The 20,374-nt window shown below is 43.4% G+C and overlaps 1 protein-coding gene across 1 annotated transcript in view; it reads left to right on the forward strand.

The window, feature by feature from the left end:
- The window catches only part of PALS1 (protein associated with LIN7 1, MAGUK p55 family member), a 304,998-nt gene that overhangs the window by 228,229 nt on the left and 56,395 nt on the right, over positions 1 to 20,374 (forward strand). Inside the window, exon 7 of the mRNA XM_053697684.1 lies at positions 3,126 to 3,203. Within this exon, the coding sequence (XP_053553659.1) occupies positions 3,126 to 3,203 (78 nt within the window). The remainder of the gene's footprint in view (positions 1 to 3,125; positions 3,204 to 20,374) is intronic.

Consider the following 20,374-nt stretch of genomic DNA (forward strand, 5'->3'; position numbering starts at 1 on the left):
CCTTCCATAGCTCAGTGCATGGAAGTAGTACGGTTGATGGTTGCAGCAATGGACATAGTTCCTTTTGCGCGAATTCATCTAAGACCATTACAACTGTGCATGCTCAAACAGTGGAATGGGGACTATACAGACTTGTCTCCAATGATTCAAGTAGATCAGAAGACCAGAGACTCACTCCGTTGGTGGCTGACCCAGGATCACCTGTCCCAGGGAATGAGCTTCCGCAGACCAGAGTGGGTCATCGTCACGACCGACGCCAGTCTATTAGGCTGGGGCGCGGTCTGGGATTCCCTGAAAGCTCAGGGTCTATGGTCCAGGGAAGAGTCCCTTCTCCCGATAAACATTCTGGAACTGAGAGCGATATTCAATGCTCTCAGAGCTTGGCCTCAACTAGCAAAGGCCAGATTCATAAGATTCCAATCAGACAACATGACGACTGTTGCTTACATCAATCATCGGGGGAACAAGGAGTTCCCTGGCGATGAGAGAGGTGACCAAAATCATCAAATGGGCGGAGGATCACTCCTGCCACCTATCTGCGATCCACATCCCAGGAGTGGAAAACTGGGAGGCGGATTATTTGAGTCGTCAGACCTTCCATCCGGGGGAGTGGGAACTCCACCCGGAGGTATTTGCCCAATTGACCCTATTATGGGGCATTCCAGACATGGATCTGATGGCGTCTCGTCAGAACTTCAAGGTTCCTTGCTACGGTTCCAGATCCAGGGATCCCAAGGCGACTCTAGTGGATGCATTAGTGGCGCCTTGGACCTTCAACCTAGCTTATGCGTTTCCACCGTTCCCTCTCATTCCCAGGCTGGTAGCCAGGATCAAACAGGAGAAGGCCTCTGTGATTTTGATAGCTCCTGCGTGGCCACGCAGGACTTGGTATGCAGACCTGGTGAATATGTCATCGGCTCCACCATGGAAGCTACCTTTGAGACAGGATCTTCTAGTACAAGGTCCATTCGAACATCCAAATCTAGTTTCTCTCCAGCTGACGGCTTGGAAATTGAACGCTTGATGTTATCTAAGCGTGGGTTTTCGGATTCTGTGATAGATACTCTGGTACAAGCCAGAAAACCTGTGACTAGAAAGATTTACCATAAAATATGGAAAACATATATCTGTTGGTGTGAATCCAAGGGATTCTCATGGAGTAAGATTAAAATTCCTAGGATCCTTTCCTTTCTCCAAGAAGGTTTGGATAAGGGTTTATCAGCGAGTTCTCTAAAAGGACAGATTTCTGCTTTATCTGTCTTGTTACACAAACGACTGGCAGCTGTGCCAGATGTTCAAGTTTTTGTTCAGGCTTTGGTCAGGATCAAGCCTGTTTACAGACCTTTGACTCCTCCCTGGAGTCTAAATTTAGTTCTTTCAGTTCTTCAAGGGGTTCCGTTTGAACCCTTACACTCCATAGATTTCAAGTTGTTATCTTGGAAAGTTCTGTTTTTGGTTGCTATTTCTTCTGCGAGAAGAGTTTCTGAATTATCTGCTCTGCAGTGTAATCCGCCCTATCTGGTGTTTCATTCAGATAAGGTTGTTTTACGTACTAAACCTGGTTTCCTTCCAATAGTTGTTTCCAACAAGAATATTAACCAGGAAATAGTTGTGCCTTCTTTGTGCCTGAATCCAGTTTCAAAGAAGGAACGTTTGTTACACAATTTAGATGTAGTCCGTGCTTTAAAGTTCTATTTAGAAGCAACAAAGGATTTCAGACAAACGTCTTCTCTGTTTGTCGTTTATTCTGGCAAGAGGAGAGGCCAAAAAGCTACTGCTTTCCTTTTGGCTGAAAAGCATCATCCGATTGGCTTACGAGACTGCCGGACGGCAGCCTCCTGAACGAATCACAGCTCACTCTACTAGGGCTGTGGCTTCCTCATGGGCCTTCAAGAACGAGGCTTCTGTTCATCAGATATGTAAGGCAGCGACTTGGTCTTCTCTGCACACTTTTGCCAAATTCTACAAATTTGATACTTTTGCTTCTTCGGAGGCTATTTTTGGGAGAAAGGTTTTGCAAGCCGTGGTGCCTTCTGTTTAGGTAACCTGATTGGCTCCCTCCCTTCATCCGTGTCCTAAAGCTTTGGTATTGGTTCCCACAAGTTATGGATGACGCCGTGGACCGGACACACCTATGTTGGAGAAAACAGAATTTATGCTTACCTGATAAATTACTTTCTCCAACGGTGTGTCCGGTCCACGGCCCGCCCTGGTTTTTTAATCAGGTTTGATAAATTTCTTTCTTTAACTACAGTCAGCACAGCACCCTATAGTTTCTCCATTTTTTCTGCTGTCCGTCGGTCGAATGACTGGGGGGGCGGAGCCTGGGAGGGACTATATGGACAGCTTTTGCTGTGCTCTTTGCCATTTCCTGTTGGGGAGGAGAATATTCCCACAAGTTATGGATGACGCCGTGGACCGGACACACCGTTGGAGAAAGTAATTTATCAGGTAAGCATAAATTCTGTTTTCATAAATACTGTACCTGTAAAATAGTGACAATTACTGTAGTAAAATTTGCCAGACTCACATTGAGACACTTGCACTGTAATGCTGTAAACAAAGTGAACTAAGCATAACAAAATGGTGCCAGTTACTTGTCTCGCAATCTCACAAAGATTACAGCACTGTTTCAAAATCCTTGGAGGTTGAACTTCAGCTCCACAAAGCGCTGTATTAGCGAAGTGCTGTAAAGTGAGATATACCTGTATTAACTTGCTATCTGAAGAGTGCACATCCTGATAATCGCTCTGCATTTTACATGAAGGGGTTACAATGTTTCAAAACCAACTAAAACAATTTACTTTTAATGTTCTATACCTTTATATCCCACATTTTTGCACTATTCACAATGGAAGATTATTCACGGAAATAAATAACAGGCAAGACATACAAAATAAATGTGCTTTTCTTTATATTTTTGTAGTGTTTTGGGTTTGTATTTTTTATTTTATTTTAAATGTTTTAAGTACATATGGGTACCGCCTATTACAAGGCAAAAAGTGGATTAGGGCCAAAATAATTCAGTTGATTATCTAAGCCAGGAACTGAGCTTTATGTAAATTTGTCAGTTGATAACAGTAAGTGTGTGTTTGATTGCTGATGCGTTTTTCTTCTTACTCTAGGCTGATATGCATGGTACACTGTCATTTGTGCTGATTCCTAGTCAACAAGCGAAGCCGCCACCTTCCAAGGAAACTGTGGTAAGATAATTATTGCTTATTTGTTGAGCAGTTTGGGAAAAATATTGTACAGAATAAAGATTCCATCTGATACACTCTAACTTCATCTCTATGTGCACCACATACAAATTATTTTTATTCCAACTCTTATCCTGAAATCTTGAATTGGGTGTTTTAAATTCTTCAAAAGTCAGTCTGACAATGTAGTGCATTTGTATACGGTAGAAAAATGTTCAGGTTTTACTTTGTTTTAACAGACATTGTCTTGTTATAAATAGCAATTTACATTTTTGAGTTTGTTCTAGAGATTATTATACACTTTACAAACTGTATAAGTATAAATCTATGTTTTGATCAAAATGAAAAAAATGCAAAAGCTCATTAGATAAGCAAGTAAAATAAAGCAGATAAATGTAGTTTTCTCTTGTAAGATGTATCGAGTCCACGGATTCATCCTTTACTTGTGGGATATTCTCCTTCCCAACAGGAAGTGGCAAAGAGAGCACACAGCAGAGCTGTTCATATAGCTCCACCTGCAGCTCCACCCCCCAGTCATTCTCTTTGCCGGCTCTAAGCAATCGGAAGGGTAAAGTGAATGGGGTAAAAAAAATGTAGTTTTTATTTTCTACAAGAAAGATTTTGTTATTTTAAATGGTACCGGTGTGTACTATTTACTTGCAGAAAGGAGACGAAGATTTCTGCAGGGAGGGAGATGATTTTAGCATGTTGTAACTAAAATCCACTGCTGTTCCCACAAAGGACTGAGGAGTGCAAGAAAACTTTAGTTGGGGGGAACGGTTTGCAGGTTAGGCTGCAATAAGGTATGTTCAGTCTTTTTTTTTTCTAGACAAGACTGTGATAATGCTAGTGAAGACTGATAATATCCCCATGAGGGAAGGGTAAGCTGTATTCAGAGACTAAGTATGGAATTTCAAGCTTACATAACAGGGCTAGTTTATGCTGGTTGACACTACTTTCAAGGCAAACGGTTTTTATTGAAAATATCGTTTTTTGAGACACTTTGAAGGTTCCTTTGGGTTTCTTTCAGGGGTTGTTACCCACATGGCTAATATTAAAACATTTTGGAGTGTTTCTTTAGGCCTCACAAGCACCTTAGTGAGGTGGGAGGGGCCTAATTTCACGCCTCAGATGCGCAGTTATATTTGACTAGAAGTTCAGGCTGTTTCACATGGAGAATCCTGCTGCAGTTTGAGGGCCTATAAGAAGCTTTTTCCCCACAAATCTGGTTCCTAAGGGCAGGTAGGGCCACAGCAACCGTTTTTTTTTTTTTTTTTGCTTACTGTCTATCCGGTTTGGGCATTAAGGGGTTAATCGTTTTTATTGCTAGTGGTGCAATCTTACTAATGCTTTAGGTACATACTGTAAAAATTTCGAACAGTTTGCTGCATTTTTTCACTGTTTTGCAAAATTGTGTGCCTTTTTTTATCTCTTAAAGGCACAGTAACGTTTTTTTCCAAAGTGTGTTTTTATTTGATTAAAGTGATTTCCAAGCCTGCTTGTCTTACTACTAGTCTGTTTAACATGTCTGACACCAAGGAAAATCCTTGTTCAATGTGTTTAGAAGCCATGGTGGAACCCCGTCTCAGAATGTGTCCCACTTGTACTGATATGTCTATACACTTTAAAGAACATATTGTTACACTTAAAAATGTGGCCCAAGATGATTCTCAGACAGAAGGTAACGAGGTTAGCCCGTCAACTTCTCCCCAAGTGTCACAACCAGTTACGCCCGCTCAAACGACGCCTAGCACCTCTAGTGCGTCTAACTCTTTTACCTTGCAAGACTTGGCGGCAGTTATGAATAATACCCTCTCAGAGTTCTTATCTAAACTGCCCGTGTTACCTGCAAAGCGTGATAACTCTGTTTTAAGAACAGATAATGAGCATTCTGACGCTTTAGTAGCCGTATCCGATATACCCTCACAACGCTCTGAAGTTGGGGGGAGGGATGTGCTGTCTGAGGGAGAAATTTCTGATTCAGGAAAGGTTTCTCCTCAGACAGATTCAGATATATTGGCTTTTAAATTTAAACTAGAACACCTCCGCTGTTTGCTCAGGGAGGTATTAGTTACTCTGGTTGACTGTGACCCTATGGTGGTTCCAGAGAAATTGTGTAAAATGGACAAGTACCTGGAAGTTCCTTTTTACACTGATGTGTTCCCGGTCCCTAAGAGGATTGCGGATATCGTTACTAGGGAGTGGGATAGACCAGGTATTCCCTTCATTCCCCCTCCTGTTTTTAAGAAAATGTTCCCCATATCTGACCCCATGCGGGACTCGTGGCAGACGGTCCCTAAGGTGGAGGGGGCTATTTCTTCACTTGCTAAACGCACAACCATACCAATTGAAGACAGTTGTGCTTTCATAGACCCAATGGATAAAAAATTAGAGGGTTTACTTAAGAAAATTTTTGTTCAACAAGGTTTTCTTCTCCAACCTATTGCATGCATTGTTCCTGTAACTACTGCAGCTGCCTTCTGGTTCGAGGCGCTGGAAGATGCGCTCCAGACGGAGACCTCATATGAGGACATTATGGACAGAATTAAGGCTCTTAAGCTGGCTATCACAGATGCCGCTTTCCAACTAGCTAAGTTAGCGGCAAAGAATTCAGGTTTTCGCCATTTTAGCGTGCAGGGCGCTATGGCTAAAGTCCTGGTCGGCCGATGTGTCGTCAAAATCCAAACTCTTGAACATCCCTTTCAAACGAAAGACCCTCTTCGGGCCTGAATTGAAAGAGATTATTTCAGAAATCACTGGGGGAAAAGGCTATGCTCTCCCTCAGGACAAGTCTTTCAAGATAAAGAACAAACAAAATCATTTTCGTTCCTTTCGGAATTTCAGGAGCGGTCTCGCATCATCCTCCCCTGCTGCAAAGCAAGAGGGTAACGCTTCCCAACCCAGGTCAGCCTGGAAACCTTACCAGGGCTGGAACAAGGGTAAACAGGCCAAGAAGCCTGCAGCTGCCTCCAAGACAGCATGAAGGGGTAGCCCCCGATCCGGGACCGGATCTAGTAGGTGGCAGACTCTCTCTCTTCGCTCAGGCCTGGGCAAGAGATGTACTCGATCCCTGGGCCTTAGAGATTGTATCCCAGGGATATCTTCTAGAATTCAAGGACTCCCCTCCAAGGGGAAGGTTCCACATTTCTCATCTGTCTACAGAACAGACAAAGAAAGAGGCGTTCTTACGCTGTGTAGAAGACCTACATACAATGGGAGTGATCCACCCAGTTCCAATTGCTAAACAAGGGCTGGGTTTTTACTCAAACCTGTTTGTGGTTCCCAAGAAAGAAGGAACTTTCAGACCAATCCTGGATCTCAAAATTCTAAACAAATTCCTCAGACTCCAATCATTCAAGATGGAGACCATTCGGACAATCTTACCAATGATCCAGGAGGGTCAATATATGACCACCGTGGATTTAAAGGATGCGTATCTGCACATTCCTATCCACAAAGATCATCACCAGTTTCTCAGGTTCTGGACAAGCATTACCAGTTTGTGGCTCTTCCTTTCGGGTTGGCCACTGCTCCCAGAATTTTCACAAAGGTGCTAGGGTCCCTCCTGGCGGTTCTAAGACCGCGGGGCATAGCAGTGGCGCCTTATCTAGACGACATCTTAATTCAGGCGTCGACTTTCCAAAGAGCCAAGTCTCACACAGAAATTGTATTGGCCTTTCTGAGGTCTCATGGGTGGAAGATGAACATAAAAAAGAGTTCTCTCTCCCCCCTCACAAGAGTTTCCTTCCTAGGAACTCTGATAGACTTGGTAGAAATGAAAATATTTCTGACGGAGGTCAGAAAGTTAAAACTCTTAACCTCTTGCCGAGCCCTTCATTCCATTCCTCGGCCATCTGTAGCTCAGTGCATGGAGACAATCGGATTAATGGTAACGGCAATGGACATAGTCCCTTTTGCACGGATACACCTCAGACCACTGCAACTATGCATGCTCAAACAGTGGAATGGGGATTATGCAGATTTGTCTCCTCAAATACAGCTGGACCAGGGGACCAGAGATTCTCTTCTCTGGTGGTTGTCTCAGGATCACCTGTCTCAGGGAATGTGTTTCCGCAGACCAGAGTGGATCATCGTAACGACCGACGCCAGTCTGTTTGGCTGGGGTGCAGTCTGGTACTCCCTGAAAGCTCAGGGCTTATGGTCTCGGGAAGAAGCTCTTCTCCCGATAAACATTCTGGAACTGAGGGCGATATTCAACGCGCTTCAGGCATGGCCTCAGCTAGCCGCGGCCAAATTCATCAGATTTCAGTCGGACAACATCACGACTGTAGCTTACGTCAATCATCAAGGGGGAACAAGGAGTTCCCTAGCAATGACGGAAGTAACCAAAATAATCAGGTGGGCGGAGGATCACTCCTGCCATCTCTCAGCAATTCACATCCCAGGAGTAGACAACTGGGAGGCGGATTTTCTAAGTCGTCAGACTTTTCACCCGGGGGAGTGGGAACTCCACCCGGAGGTATTTGCCCAGCTGACTCAGCTATGGGGCACTCCAGAATTGGATCTGATAGCGTCCCATCAGAACACCAAACTTCCTCTTTGCGGGACCAGGTCCCGGGATCCCCAGGCGGTGCTGATAGATGCTCTAGCAGCGCCTTGGTCCTTCAATCTGGCCTATGTTTTTCCACCTATTCCTCTCCTCCCTCGTCTGGTTGCCAGAATCAAGCAGGAGAGGGCTTCAGTGATTCTGATAGCGCCTGCGTGGCCACGCAGGACCTGGTATGCAGACCTAGTGGACATGTCATCTGTCCCACCATGGACACTACCAATGAGGCAGGACCTTCTAATACAAGGTCCTTTCAAGCATCCAAATCTAATTTCTCTGCGTCTGACTGCTTGGAGATTGAACGCCTAATTCTATCAAAGCGTGGTTTCTTTGAGTCGGTTATTGATACCCTGATTCAGGCTAGAATGCCTGTCACCAGGAAAATCTACCATAAGATTTGGCGAAAATATCTTATTTGGTGTGAATCCAAGGGTTGCTCATGGAGTAAGATTAGGATTCCCAGGATATTGTCCTTTCTCCAAGAAGGATTGGAGAAAGGATTATCAGATAGTTCCTTAAAAGGACAGATATCTGCTTTGTCTATTCTTTTACACAAACGTCTGGCAGAGGTACCAGACGTTCAAGCGTTTAGTCAGGCTTTAGTCAGAATCAAGCCTGTTTATAGACCTGTGGCTCCGCCATGGAGTCTGAATTTAGTCCTTTCAGTTCTGCAAAGGTTTCCGTTTGAACCTTTACATTCCATAGATATTAAGCTTTTATCTTAGAAAGTTTTGTTTTTGGTAGCTATCTCTTCTGCTCGAAGAGTTTGAGTTATCTGCTTTACAGTGTGATTCACCTTACCTGGTTTTCCATGCAGATAAGGTAGTTTTGCGTACCAAACCCGGTTTTCTTCCTAAGGTTGTGTCTAATAAGAATATGAACAAGGAAATTGTTGTTCCTTCTCTGTGTCCTAATCCTTCTTCGAAGAAGGAACGTATGTTACACAATCTTGATGTGGTTCGTGCTTTAAAGTTCTATTTCTCTTGTAAGGTGTATCCAGTCCACGGATCATCCATTACTTGTGGGATATTCTCCTTCCCAACAGGAAGCTGCAAGAGGACCACCCACAGCAGAGCTGTCTATATAGCTCCTCCTCTACCTGCCACCTCCAGTCATTCTCTTGCAGCTCTCGACAAGAAAGGAAGTAGCTAGAGATGTGGTGTTTTTATTTAGTTTATCTTCTATCAAAAGTTTGTTATTTTCAAATGGTACCGGAGTTGTACTATTTTAGCCTCAGGCAGAAAGTAGAAGAAGAGTCTGCCTGTGGTCTTTAATGATCTTAGCAGGTTGTAACTAAGATCCATTGCCGTTCTCACACATAACTGAAGAGAGAGGTAACTTCAGCTGGGGAATGGCGTGCAGGGTTTCCTGCTATGAGGTATGTGCAGTTTAAATTTTTCTAGAGAAATGTAAATGCTAGAAAATGCTGTTAATACCGGATTTATCTGAGGTAAGCCTGATTACAGTGATTTAACAAGAACTAGTATCATGCTTGCTGTTAGAGGTAATACTCTTATTATTTTTCACATTTCTGACATATAAAAAGTTTGCTGGAAGTGCTTAAACGTTTTTTATATGCATATTGGTGATAAAACTTTATTGGGGCTTAGTTTTTTCCACATGGCTGGCTAACTTTTGCCTACGGATAGTTTTGTTTGGCCTTTCACTGTGAATACATAAGTGGGAGGGGCCTAATTTCGTGCCTAAATGCGCATTAGATTTTGCAGACTGAGACATCCAGTTTCCCTGAAGGAGTTCCCTGAATGCTTAGGACCTCTCTGAAGGGTTTTTGTGCTTTCCAAAGTCGATTGTATGGGAAGGTAGGGCCACAGCAGATCCGTTTTTGAAACTAAGGGGTTAATCATCCATTTGCAAGTGGGTGCAATGCTCTGTTAGCCTATTATACACACTGTAAAAATTTTGTTTGATTTACTGCTTTTTATCACTGTTTTTCAAATTCTGACCTTTTTCATTTTTCTTAAAGGCACAGTACCGTTTTTATTTTTTGCTTGTTTACTTTCATTGAAGTGTTTTCCAAGCTTACTGGTCTCTTTGCTAGTCTGTTTAAACATGTCTGACATAGAGGAAACTCCTTGTTCATTATGTTTAGAAGCCATGGTGGAACCCCCTCTTAGAATGTGTACCAAATGTACTGATTTCACTTTAAGATATAAAGACCATATTCTGTCTTTAAAAGATTTATCACCAGAGGAAACTGTCAAGGGGGAAGTTATGCCGACTAACTCGCCTCAGTTGTCAGAACCTTTAACTCCCGCTCAAGGGACTCCCGCTCAAGAGGCGCCAAGAACATCTAGCGCGCCCATGGCGTTTACTTTACAGACATGGCTGCAGTCATGGATAATACCCTTTCAGCGGTATTATCCAGACTACCTGGGTTACGAGGAAAGCGAGACAGCTCTGGAGTTAGAAGTAATACAGAGCACTCTGACGCTTTAGTAGCTATGTCTGATACCCCCTCACAATATGCAGAAGCTGAGGAAGGAGAGCTTCTTTCTGTGGGTGATTTTTCTGACTCAGGGAAGATGCTTCAACCTGATTCTGATATGTCAACATTTAAATTTAAGCTTGAACACCTCTGCTTGTTGCTCGGGGAGGTTTTAGCTACTCTGAATGACTGACACCATTATAGTGCCAGAGAAAATGTGCAGATGGGATAAATACTATGCAGTGCCTGTTTACTCTGATGTTTTTCCAATACCTAAAAGGTTTTCAGAGATTATTACTAAGCAATGGGATAGACCAGGTGTTCCGTTCTCTCCCCCTCCTGTCTTTAAGAAAATGTTTCCCATAGATTCTGCCACATGGGACTTATGGCAAACGGTCCCTAAGGTGGAGGGAGCAGTTTCTACTCTAGCTAAGCGTACTACTATCCCTGTCGAGGACAGTTGTGCTTTCTTAGATCCAATGGATAAAAAGTTAGAGGGTTACCTTAAGAAAATGTTTATTCAACAAGGTTTTATTCTACAGCCTCTTGCATGCATTGCCCCGGTCACTGCTGCTGCGGCCTTCTGGTTTGAGTCTCTGGAAGAGGCCTTACAGGTAGAGACCCCATTGGATGATATACTTGACAAGCTTAGGGCACTTAAGCTAGCCAATTCATTTGTTTCTGATGCCATTGTTCATTTAACTAAACTAATGGGTAAGAATTCTGGTTTTGCTATTCAGGCGCGTAGGGCGCTATGGCTCAAATCATGGTCAGCTGACGTTACTTCAAAGTCTAAGCTTCTTAATATTCCCTTCAAGGGGCAGACCCTATTTGGGCCTGGATTGAAGGAGATCATTTCTGATATTACTGGAGGAAAAGGTCATGCCCTACCTCAGGATAGGTCTAACAAGTTAAGGACCAAACAAACTAATTTTCGTGCCTTTCGAAACTTTAAGACGAGTGCGGCATCAACTTCCTCTAATACAAAACAAGAGGGAAATTTTCCCAGTCCAAGCCGGTCTGGAGACTTAACCAGACTTGGAACAAAGGTAAGCAGGCCAAGAAACCTGCTGCTGCCTCTAAGACAGCATGAAGGCTTGGCCCCCGATCCGGTAACGGATCTAGTAGGGGGCAGACTTTCTCTCTTCGCCCAGGTTTGGGCAAGAGATGTCCAGGATCCCTGGGCGTTGGAAATTGTGTCCCAGGGATATCTTCTGGACTTCAGAGCTTCCCCTCCAAAAGGGAGGTTTCACCTTTCACAATTATCTGCAAACCAGATAAAGAGAGAGGTATTCTTACATTGTGTTCAAGACCTCCAAGTTATGGGAGTGATCCACCCAGTCCAAAGGAGGAACAGGGTCAAGGTTTCTATTCAAATCTATTTGTGGTTCCCAAAAAAAAGGGAACCTTCAGACCAGACCAATATTAGATCTCAAGATCCTAAACAAATTTCTCAGGGTCCCATCATTCAAGATGGAGACTATTCGAACCATCCTACCTATGATCCAGGAGGGTCAATACATGACTACTGTGGACTTAAAGGATGCTTATCTTCACATTCCGATACACAATGATCATCATCGGTTTCTCAGGTTTGCCTTCCTAGACAGGCATTACCAGTTTGTGGCTCTTCCCTTTGGGTTAGCTACAGCTCCAAGAATCTTTACGAAGGTTCTGGGATCACTTCTGGCGGTCCTAAGGCCGTGGGGCATAGCAGTAGCCCCTTACTTAGACGACATTCTGATACAGGCGTCAAATTTCCAAATTGCCAAGTCTCATACCGACATCTTTCTGGCATTCCTGAGGTCGCATGGGTGGAAGGTGAACAAAAAGAAGAGTTCTCTATCCCCTCTCACAAGAGTTTCCTTTCTGGGAACTCTGATATATTCTGTAGAAATGAGGATTTACCTGACAGAGGACAGGTTATCAAAACTTCTAAATTCTTGCCGTGTTCTTTATTCTACTTCTCGCCCTTCGGTGGCTCAGTGTATGGAAGTAATCGTCTTAATGGTAGCGGCAATGGACATAGTTCAGTTTGCCCGCCTACATCTCAGACCGCTGCAACTCTGCATGCTCAGTCAGTGGAATGGGGATTACACAGATTTGTCCCCTCTACTAAATCTGGATCAAGAGACCAGGGATTCTCTTCTGTGGTGGCTATCTCGGGTCCATCTGTCCAAAGGTATGACCTTTCGCAGGCCAGATTGGACAATAGTAACTACCGATGCCATCCTTCTGGGCTGGGGGGCAGTCTGGAACTCCCTGAAGGCTCAGGGATTGTGGACTCAGGAGGAGGTTCTCCTCCCTATAAACTTTCTGGAACTAAGAGCGATATTCAATGCTCTTCAGGCTTGGCCTCAGCTAGCGACAATGAGGTTCATCAGATTTCAGTCGGACAACATCACGACTGTAGCTTACATCAACCATCAAGGGGGAACAAGGAGTTCCCTAGCGATGTTGGAGGTTTCAAAGATAATTCGTTGGGCAGAGATTCACTCTTGCCACCTATCGGCTATCCATATCCCAGGAGTAGAGAACTGGGAGGCTGATTTTCTAAGTCGACAGACTTTTCATCCGGGGAAGTGGGAGCTCCAGCCGGAAGTGTTTGCACAGTTGATTCAACATTGGGGCAAACCAGAACTGGATCTCATGGCGTCTCGCCAGAACGCCAAGCTTCCTTGTTACGGGTCCAGGTCCAGGGATCCCAAGGCAGCGCTGATAGATGCTCTAGCAGTGCCTTGGTCCTTCAACCTGGCTTATGTGTTTCCACCATTTCCTCTGCTCCCTCGTCTGATTGCCAAAATCAAGCAGGAGAGAGCATCAGTGATTTTGATAGCACCTGCGTGGCCACGCAGGACTTGGTATGCAGATCTGGTGGACATGTCATCCTTTCCACCATGGACTCTGCCTCTAAGACAGGATCTTCTTCTTCAGGGTCCTTTCAACCATCCAAATCTAATTTCTCTGCGACTGACTGCCTGGAGATTGAACGCTTGATTTTATCAAAGCGTGGCTTCTCCGAGTCAGTCATTGATTCCTTAATTCAGGCACAAAAGCCTGTCACCAGGAAAATCTATCATAAGATATGGTGTAAATATCTTCATTGGTTTGAATCCAAGGGTTACTCATGGAGTAAGGTCAGGATTCCTAGGATATTGTCTTTTCTCCAAGATGGATTGGAGAAGGGTTTGTCAGCGAGTTCCTTAAAGGGACAGATTTCTGCTTTGTCTATTCTTTTGCACAAGCGTCTGGCGGATGTTCCAGACGTTCAGGCATTTTGTCAGGCTTTAGTTAGAATCAAGCCTGTGTTTAAACCTGTTGCTCCGCCATGGAGTTTAAATCTAGTTCTTAAAGTTCTTCAAGGGGTTCCGTTTGAACCCTTGCATTCCATAGATATCAAGCTTTTATCTTGGAAAGTTCTGTTTTTGGTAGCTATCTCCTCGGCTCGTAGAGTTTCTGAGTTATCTGCCTTAGTGTGATTCCCCTTATCTGATCTTCCATGCAGATAAGGTAGTTTTGCGTACCAAGCCTGGGTTTTACCTAAGGTGGTATCTAATAGGAATATCAATCAGGAGATTGTTGTTCCGTCACTGTGTCCTAATCCTTCTTCAAAGAAGGAACGTCTATTACTTAATCTTGACGTGGTTCGTGCTTTAAAGTTTTATTTACAAGCTACTAAAGATTTTCGTCAAACATCTGCATTGTTTGTTGTCTACTCTGGACAGAGGAGAGGCCAAAAGGCTTCGGCAACTTCTTTCGTTTTGGCTAAGGAGTATAATATGCTTAGCTTATGAGACTTATGCTGGTCAGCAGCCTCCTGAAAGGATTACAGCTCATTCTACTAGAGCGGTAGCTTCCACATGGGCTTTTAAGAATGAGGCTTCTGTTGAACAGATTTGTAAGGCGGCGACTTGGTCTTCGCTTCATACTTTTTCAAAGTTCTATAAATTTGATACTTTTGCTTCTTCGGAGGCTATTTTTGGGGGAGAGGTTTTGCAGGCAGTGGTACCTTCCGTTTAAGTACCTGCCTTGTCCTTTCCTTCATCCGTGTCCTATAGCTTTGGTATTGGTATCCCACAAGTAATCGATGATCCGTGGACTGGATACACCTTACAAGAGAAAACATAATTTATGCTTACCTGATAAATTTATTTCTCTTGTGGTGTATCCAGTCCACGGCCCGCCCTGTCATTTTAAGGCAGGTATATTTTATTTTTAAACTTCAGTCACCACTGCACCCTTTGGTTTCCCCTTTCTCTTGCTTGTCTTCGGTTGAATGACTGGAGGTGGCAGGGAGAGGAGGAGCTATATAGACAGCTCTGCTGTGGGTGGTCCTCTTGCAGCTTCCTGTTGGGAAGGAGAATATCCCACAAGTAATGGATGATCAGTGGACTGGATACACCACAAGAGAAATAAATTTATCAGGTAAGCATAAATTATGTTTTACAAGCAACTAAGGATTTCAGACAAACACCTTCATTGTTTATCTATTCTGGTAAGAGGAGAGGTCAGAAGGCGACTGCTACCTCTCTTTCCTTTTGGCTGAAAAGCATCATCCGTTTGGCCTATGAGACTGCTGGCCAGCAGCCTCCCGAAATAATTACTGCTCATTCTACCAGAGCTGTGGCTTCCACATGGGCTTTTAAAAATGAGGCTTCTGGGGGGCGTGTCCAAGCAGCGGCTCTGTGCAGTCGAACTCTTCTGTAGCTCCGGGAGAAAAGCTAATAATCCGCCGGTTATTGCTTCAACCCTACAGCATCTGACACCAGTACGAGCTGTTTCTCGACCATATACAAGATTACAACATTAGTTGCTGTGTTAATGATCCTGGAGGCGGAATAGGACGATCAAGGCCTGTAGCGGCGGCGACCTTACAGGCAACGTTCCCCCCCCTGGATTCCAGGGGTGTCTAGCCAGAACTGGTCATCTCAAATACCTACAATAAATATTGCAGAATATAACAGCCTTTCTCACTAAAATAGGCATAACTCTTCGGGCATCGCAAGTATACAGTGAGGACAATCGCCAAAATCAACTAGCCACAATGTGGGTCAATGACTCTCCCACTGCTTTGGATCCTCGTCTAGCTAAATTAGAAGCCCTGATGCAAGCATTGATAGCTAAAGCTCCTTCGGAGCAAGATATACTTTCTTTCATGGAAAGAATAGAAGCCACTAACGCAGCGGAGTCGGCGCTACAGCAACCCGGGGTGAGTGAGCCAGCTGCAAATATAAAGCCCGGGGAAGATAAGCAAACCACCATGCTGAGATTTGGAGCGGCTATACAGCCGGGCGGTTGCTCTAATATAACATCCGCTTCAACAACCGAAGGCAATAAATATAGAGCAGCGGAAACATCATACCGGCACAACTTGCAAGCTATAGGTCTCCCCCTAATATCAGATCTGCCAAGTAAAGGACACATTACTGTTTCATCTAAGATGGCGCCTGGAACAACACTGAACCATCCCCAGATGGAGAACCTGGGTTTAGCACATATGAGTGTCAATACTGGTAAGCAGCGAAAACCTCCTATTACTCCTATGATGAAAGATTCCAACGTCCCAGCAAGATTGCAGCTATGGGTAAAACAGGACTCGGAGCTGATGCGGGTGCCACGTGGGCTTTTGGGGAGCCCGGGGATGGTTGCAAACTTGGAGACTTTAAGCCCATCTACCTTAGTCACGGTCCTAGATGAAAACTTAGACTGTACATGGCATGCGGAGGATCCTGATCTGTGGTATAACCCTCCAGGGATTATGAACTACCCCGCATCCTCCCCTGTCACTATCACTACCAAACTTCCTAAGCTGCCGAGGGGAGAAACCCATTCCTGCCTAACTACCTTCTTTGTGGGTGCTAATGCTCTGTTTGGCAAGCAGACATATTCCGGGGTTGATAGTACTCCACCGCACATTTATCAACAGACTCCTCTTGTGACAATCTTAAAGACTCAAATATAAGGTTTGCTGTGTTGTTTGGATTTGTTATAACCGTTTGTTATGGCGCTTTATGGTTTTGAATGTGTACTCAAAATAAGTATGTCTTACTAACTTGTCATGTCGTTACTATGCTATTAACTTATCAACACTTTTTTTTTTTTCTTGAGAGGCCCATGACATGGGAGGTTGTTTGGTGGCAGGGGGAGACAAACATTTCCTTAGCCCATAACTTTCAAGTTGTATATGGCATTATCATCCATGGTAATGGCGCGCACATTAAACATACTTTCTGTTGCCTCACTCGTGGCTGGCGGCCGCGGTAGCGGGTGGGGGGGGCATGTATATATTATGTAACTGGGATGCCGCCACTTGTCTGCCATTACACACTCCTAATAGCCCCAATATTGAATTTTCCCCTCGGCCTGCAATACCCTTTTTATTTTATTGGTTAGCTGAATGATGCCTATTATAACCTATTAATACCAACCCACTTAAATGCAGCAGGGCTCTGACATTATAGGATACGACTACCCTTTCTTCATATCTCCATTAAGACGGTCTGGATAAACTTGCGATGGGGCCTGCGCAAATGTATTTAAGGTTTTATGTAATGCCTATTTTCCTAAATCTTTTTTCTTTACATGAGTATAATAGCCGTAGGTATAACTAAATATAAAAATGACATCTTTTCTGGTTATTGGTGTCTCTTGACACAAGTTTTTTTTGTTTTTCCTGTTTGTTATGTTAAATATTATCCCTGCATATCCCCAAAACTGCGTACAAGTGACTTTACATAAGATCCATGAGAGGTCTGAAGTGCTAAAATTGGGGATCAGAAAGAAGTACACTGCACTGGACAATGTGTTTATAACTATTGACCCCCATCTTAGAGTATAATTTGCAGATTGATATCATTATGCATTATTTATTCCATGTACTTTAGCAATCAATAGAGGGGTTAATCTTAATAATTAATTGACTCATTGACATATTGTATTATATCATTTCTGCCGTGTGCAATGTGCATACATTTTATGACATCTACTTCTGTTTGATATGAATAAAGCTTCTTTTAAAAAAAAAAAAAAAGAAAGAAAGAGGCTTCTGTTGAACAAATTTGTAAGGCAACGACTTGGTCTTCGCTGCATACTTTTTCCAAATTCGATACTTTTGCTTCTTCGGAGGCTATTTTTTGGAGAAAGGTTTTACAAGCAGTGGTGCCTTACGTTTAAGGTACCTGTCTTGTTCCCTCCCTTCATCCGTGTCCTAAAGCTTTGGTATTGGTATCCCACGAGTAAAGGATGAATCCGTGGACTCGATACATCTTACAAGAGAAAACAGAATTTATGCTTACCTGATAAATTACTTTCTCTTGTGATGTATCGAGTCCACGGCCCGCCCTGGCTATTAAGTCAGGTAGCTTTTTTGTTTTAACTACAGTTACCACTGCACCCTATGGTTTCTCCTTTTTCTTCCTAACCTTCGGTCGAATGACTGGGGGGTGGAGCTGGAGGGGGAGCTATATGGACAGCTCTGCTGTGTGCTCTCTTTGCCACTTCATGTTGGGAAGGAGAATATCCCACAAGTAAAGGATGAATCCGTGGACTCGATACATCACAAGAGAAAGTAATTTATCAGGTAAGCATAAATTCTGTTTCTTTCCTAAGACATGGAGAGTCCATGACGTCATTCCAATTACTAGTGGGATATTCACTCCTGGCCAGCAAGAGGAGGCAAAAAGCACCCCAGCAGAGCTGTTAAGTGTCACTTCTGTTACCCATAACCCCCACTCATACTCTTTGCCTCTGTCAATGAAGGATATGCATAGTTGGTGTCAGAAAGATATTTAATACTTTTATGGGTATTTTTTTCCTGCAAACAAGTCCATCTCTTTAGTAAGAGTAGTGGTGGCTTTTAGCAGTTAGAAGGTGGCGAGGTTGTCTTTGTTTTACTTCTAACATTCTGCTACCCCTGCTGTAGAAAGCTAGAGTTGGTTACTTTGTTCTCTCTTTTTGTCTACAGGTCTCTGATAGGAGTATGTGTCCTTTCACACTTTGTGAGATGTCTTTCTGCCCGACAGCTGGATTTGCAGGTAAGTGCTTTTGTCTTCTAGGTCTTGGAGACTTGCAATTATTTCTGCAACAATTTTTTTGGGACATAAACCTTTGGGTAGGATTTATTTTGGGGCAGTGTGCATGCACTTATTGTTTGTGTGGAGACTAAGGAGTTAATGTCTTCCCTTATTGTTTATGGGACGGTACCTCTGAGGAAATATTACTTTTTATTTGGGTATTTTTGGATGTTTGGATCAACATTTACATCCCCGGTTTCTTTTTAACTCTGAGGATTTCTATAAAGACGCACGCTTTTAGTGTTGCGCAGTTTCTCTTTCTGCCGGTCATGTGACTTCCACTCTTCCGCTTGAGATACTGAGCGGAGCGGCATCATTTTTCTGTGACGACTCGCTTGACCGATCTGCAGAAGAGTTTTTGGCATTTGAACTCCTTTTCAAGGTTCAGGTAGGGCACCTTAGGCTGACTGAGGTGTAGAGGCGTTTTTTTTTTTCTTCATTATTTTTGGTATACTTAGTGTTTTTGCGCTCTGAGGAAATAATTTTCTTCTTAAAGTGACAGTAGTCATTTTCAAATAATTTTTCATTCCTTTAATTTTTGGGTATTAATACAGCTATGGACACTGAACAGGAGTCTGTTTCTTTTGATAAATGTTTGTGTTTAGAGGCCCAAATTGTTTTGCCTATGCAATTTTGCTCCTGTTTAGCTAGGACCCTAAAGTTTAAAGATAAATTACTGCCTTCTGAGCCTATTGTTTCTCAGGATAATGCTGTTCAGGATATGCCACAGCTTTCTCCTCAAACGTCCCAAGCCTCAATGGTTTCACATACAGTGCCCTGCGGTTCCTCTCAACCTCCTGGAGGTGATTTTTTTTATCAGGGAATTTTGCTGCTCAGATATCTTCTGCGGATCTTCAGCTTTATCTGCTATTGCAGGGAAGCGCAAGAGGAAACCACTTCATTTTTCTGCTAATAAGGTGTCTGTCACATCTTTCTCTGCGATAGTTGACCTCTCCTATAAGTCTGAGGAGGAGGATACCTCTGTAGCTTCTGAAGGTGAGAATTCTGATTCTGACAGTATAAATCCTTTGATTCTAAAGAAGTTCATTTCAGATTTAAGCTTGAACACCTTTGTTTATTTCTAAAGGAAGGAGGTAGTGGCTACGTTGGACGACTCCGACCCTTCTGTCTCTGTCAACCCTAATAAATCTAGTAAACTTAATAAATACTATGATGTTCCTTCTTCTGTGGAGGCATTTCCTGTTTCAGACCGTATGTCGGAAATTATCACTCAGGAATGGGATAAACCAGGGATTCCTTTTTCCCCCTCTCCCGTATTCAAAAAATGTTTCCTTTTGCTGACTCCATTTGGGATTCGTGGTGCACTGTGCCTAAGGTAGAAGGAACTATTTCTACTCTAGCCAAAAGAACCAAGATTCATATGGAGGATAGCTGTTCTTTTAAGGATCCCATGGATAAGAAGCTTGATGCTTATTTAAAGAAGATGTATATTCATCAGGGATTTCAAAAGCAACCTGCTGCTAGTATTACTACTGTTGCGAGCGCAGCATCTTATTGGTGTAATGCTTTATCTGAGATGATTTTAGAGGAAACTTCTTTAGAGGAGAACCAAGATAGGATCAAGGCTCTTAAACTGGCTAATTCCTTTATTTCTGATGCCAACATGCAAGCCATTAGACTAGGAGCCAAGATGTCTAGCTTTGCGGTTCTAGCTCGCAGAGCCCTATGGCTAAAATCTTGGTCAGCTGACGTTACTTCCAAGTCCACGCTCTTGTCTTTACCTTTATAAGGTAAAGGCAGATAGCTCAGCATGCTAAGGCACTGTGGCTGAGCTCTGTAGCAACCCAAGGGTTGCAGGCTCGATCCCCGGCGAGGTCCACTTAGCCTTTCATCCTTCTAAGGTCGATAAAATGAGCAGCGCCTTGAGACCCTTATGGGTGGTTAGTCGCGCTTTACAAGTACCCAATACAATACAATTTATAAGGGTAAGACCCTTTTTGGTCCTGGTCTGGCAGAGATCATTTCTGAGATTACAGGTGGAAAGGGGTCTTTTCTACCTCAATACAAGAAGAATAGACCCAAGTGTCGCCAAAGCTCTAGTTTTCATTTTTTTTCGTAACTTCAAAGG

The sequence above is a fragment of the Bombina bombina genome, chromosome 1 (assembly GCF_027579735.1).
Source record: "Bombina bombina isolate aBomBom1 chromosome 1, aBomBom1.pri, whole genome shotgun sequence".
In the NCBI taxonomy this organism is placed as follows: Eukaryota; Metazoa; Chordata; class Amphibia; order Anura; family Bombinatoridae; genus Bombina; species Bombina bombina.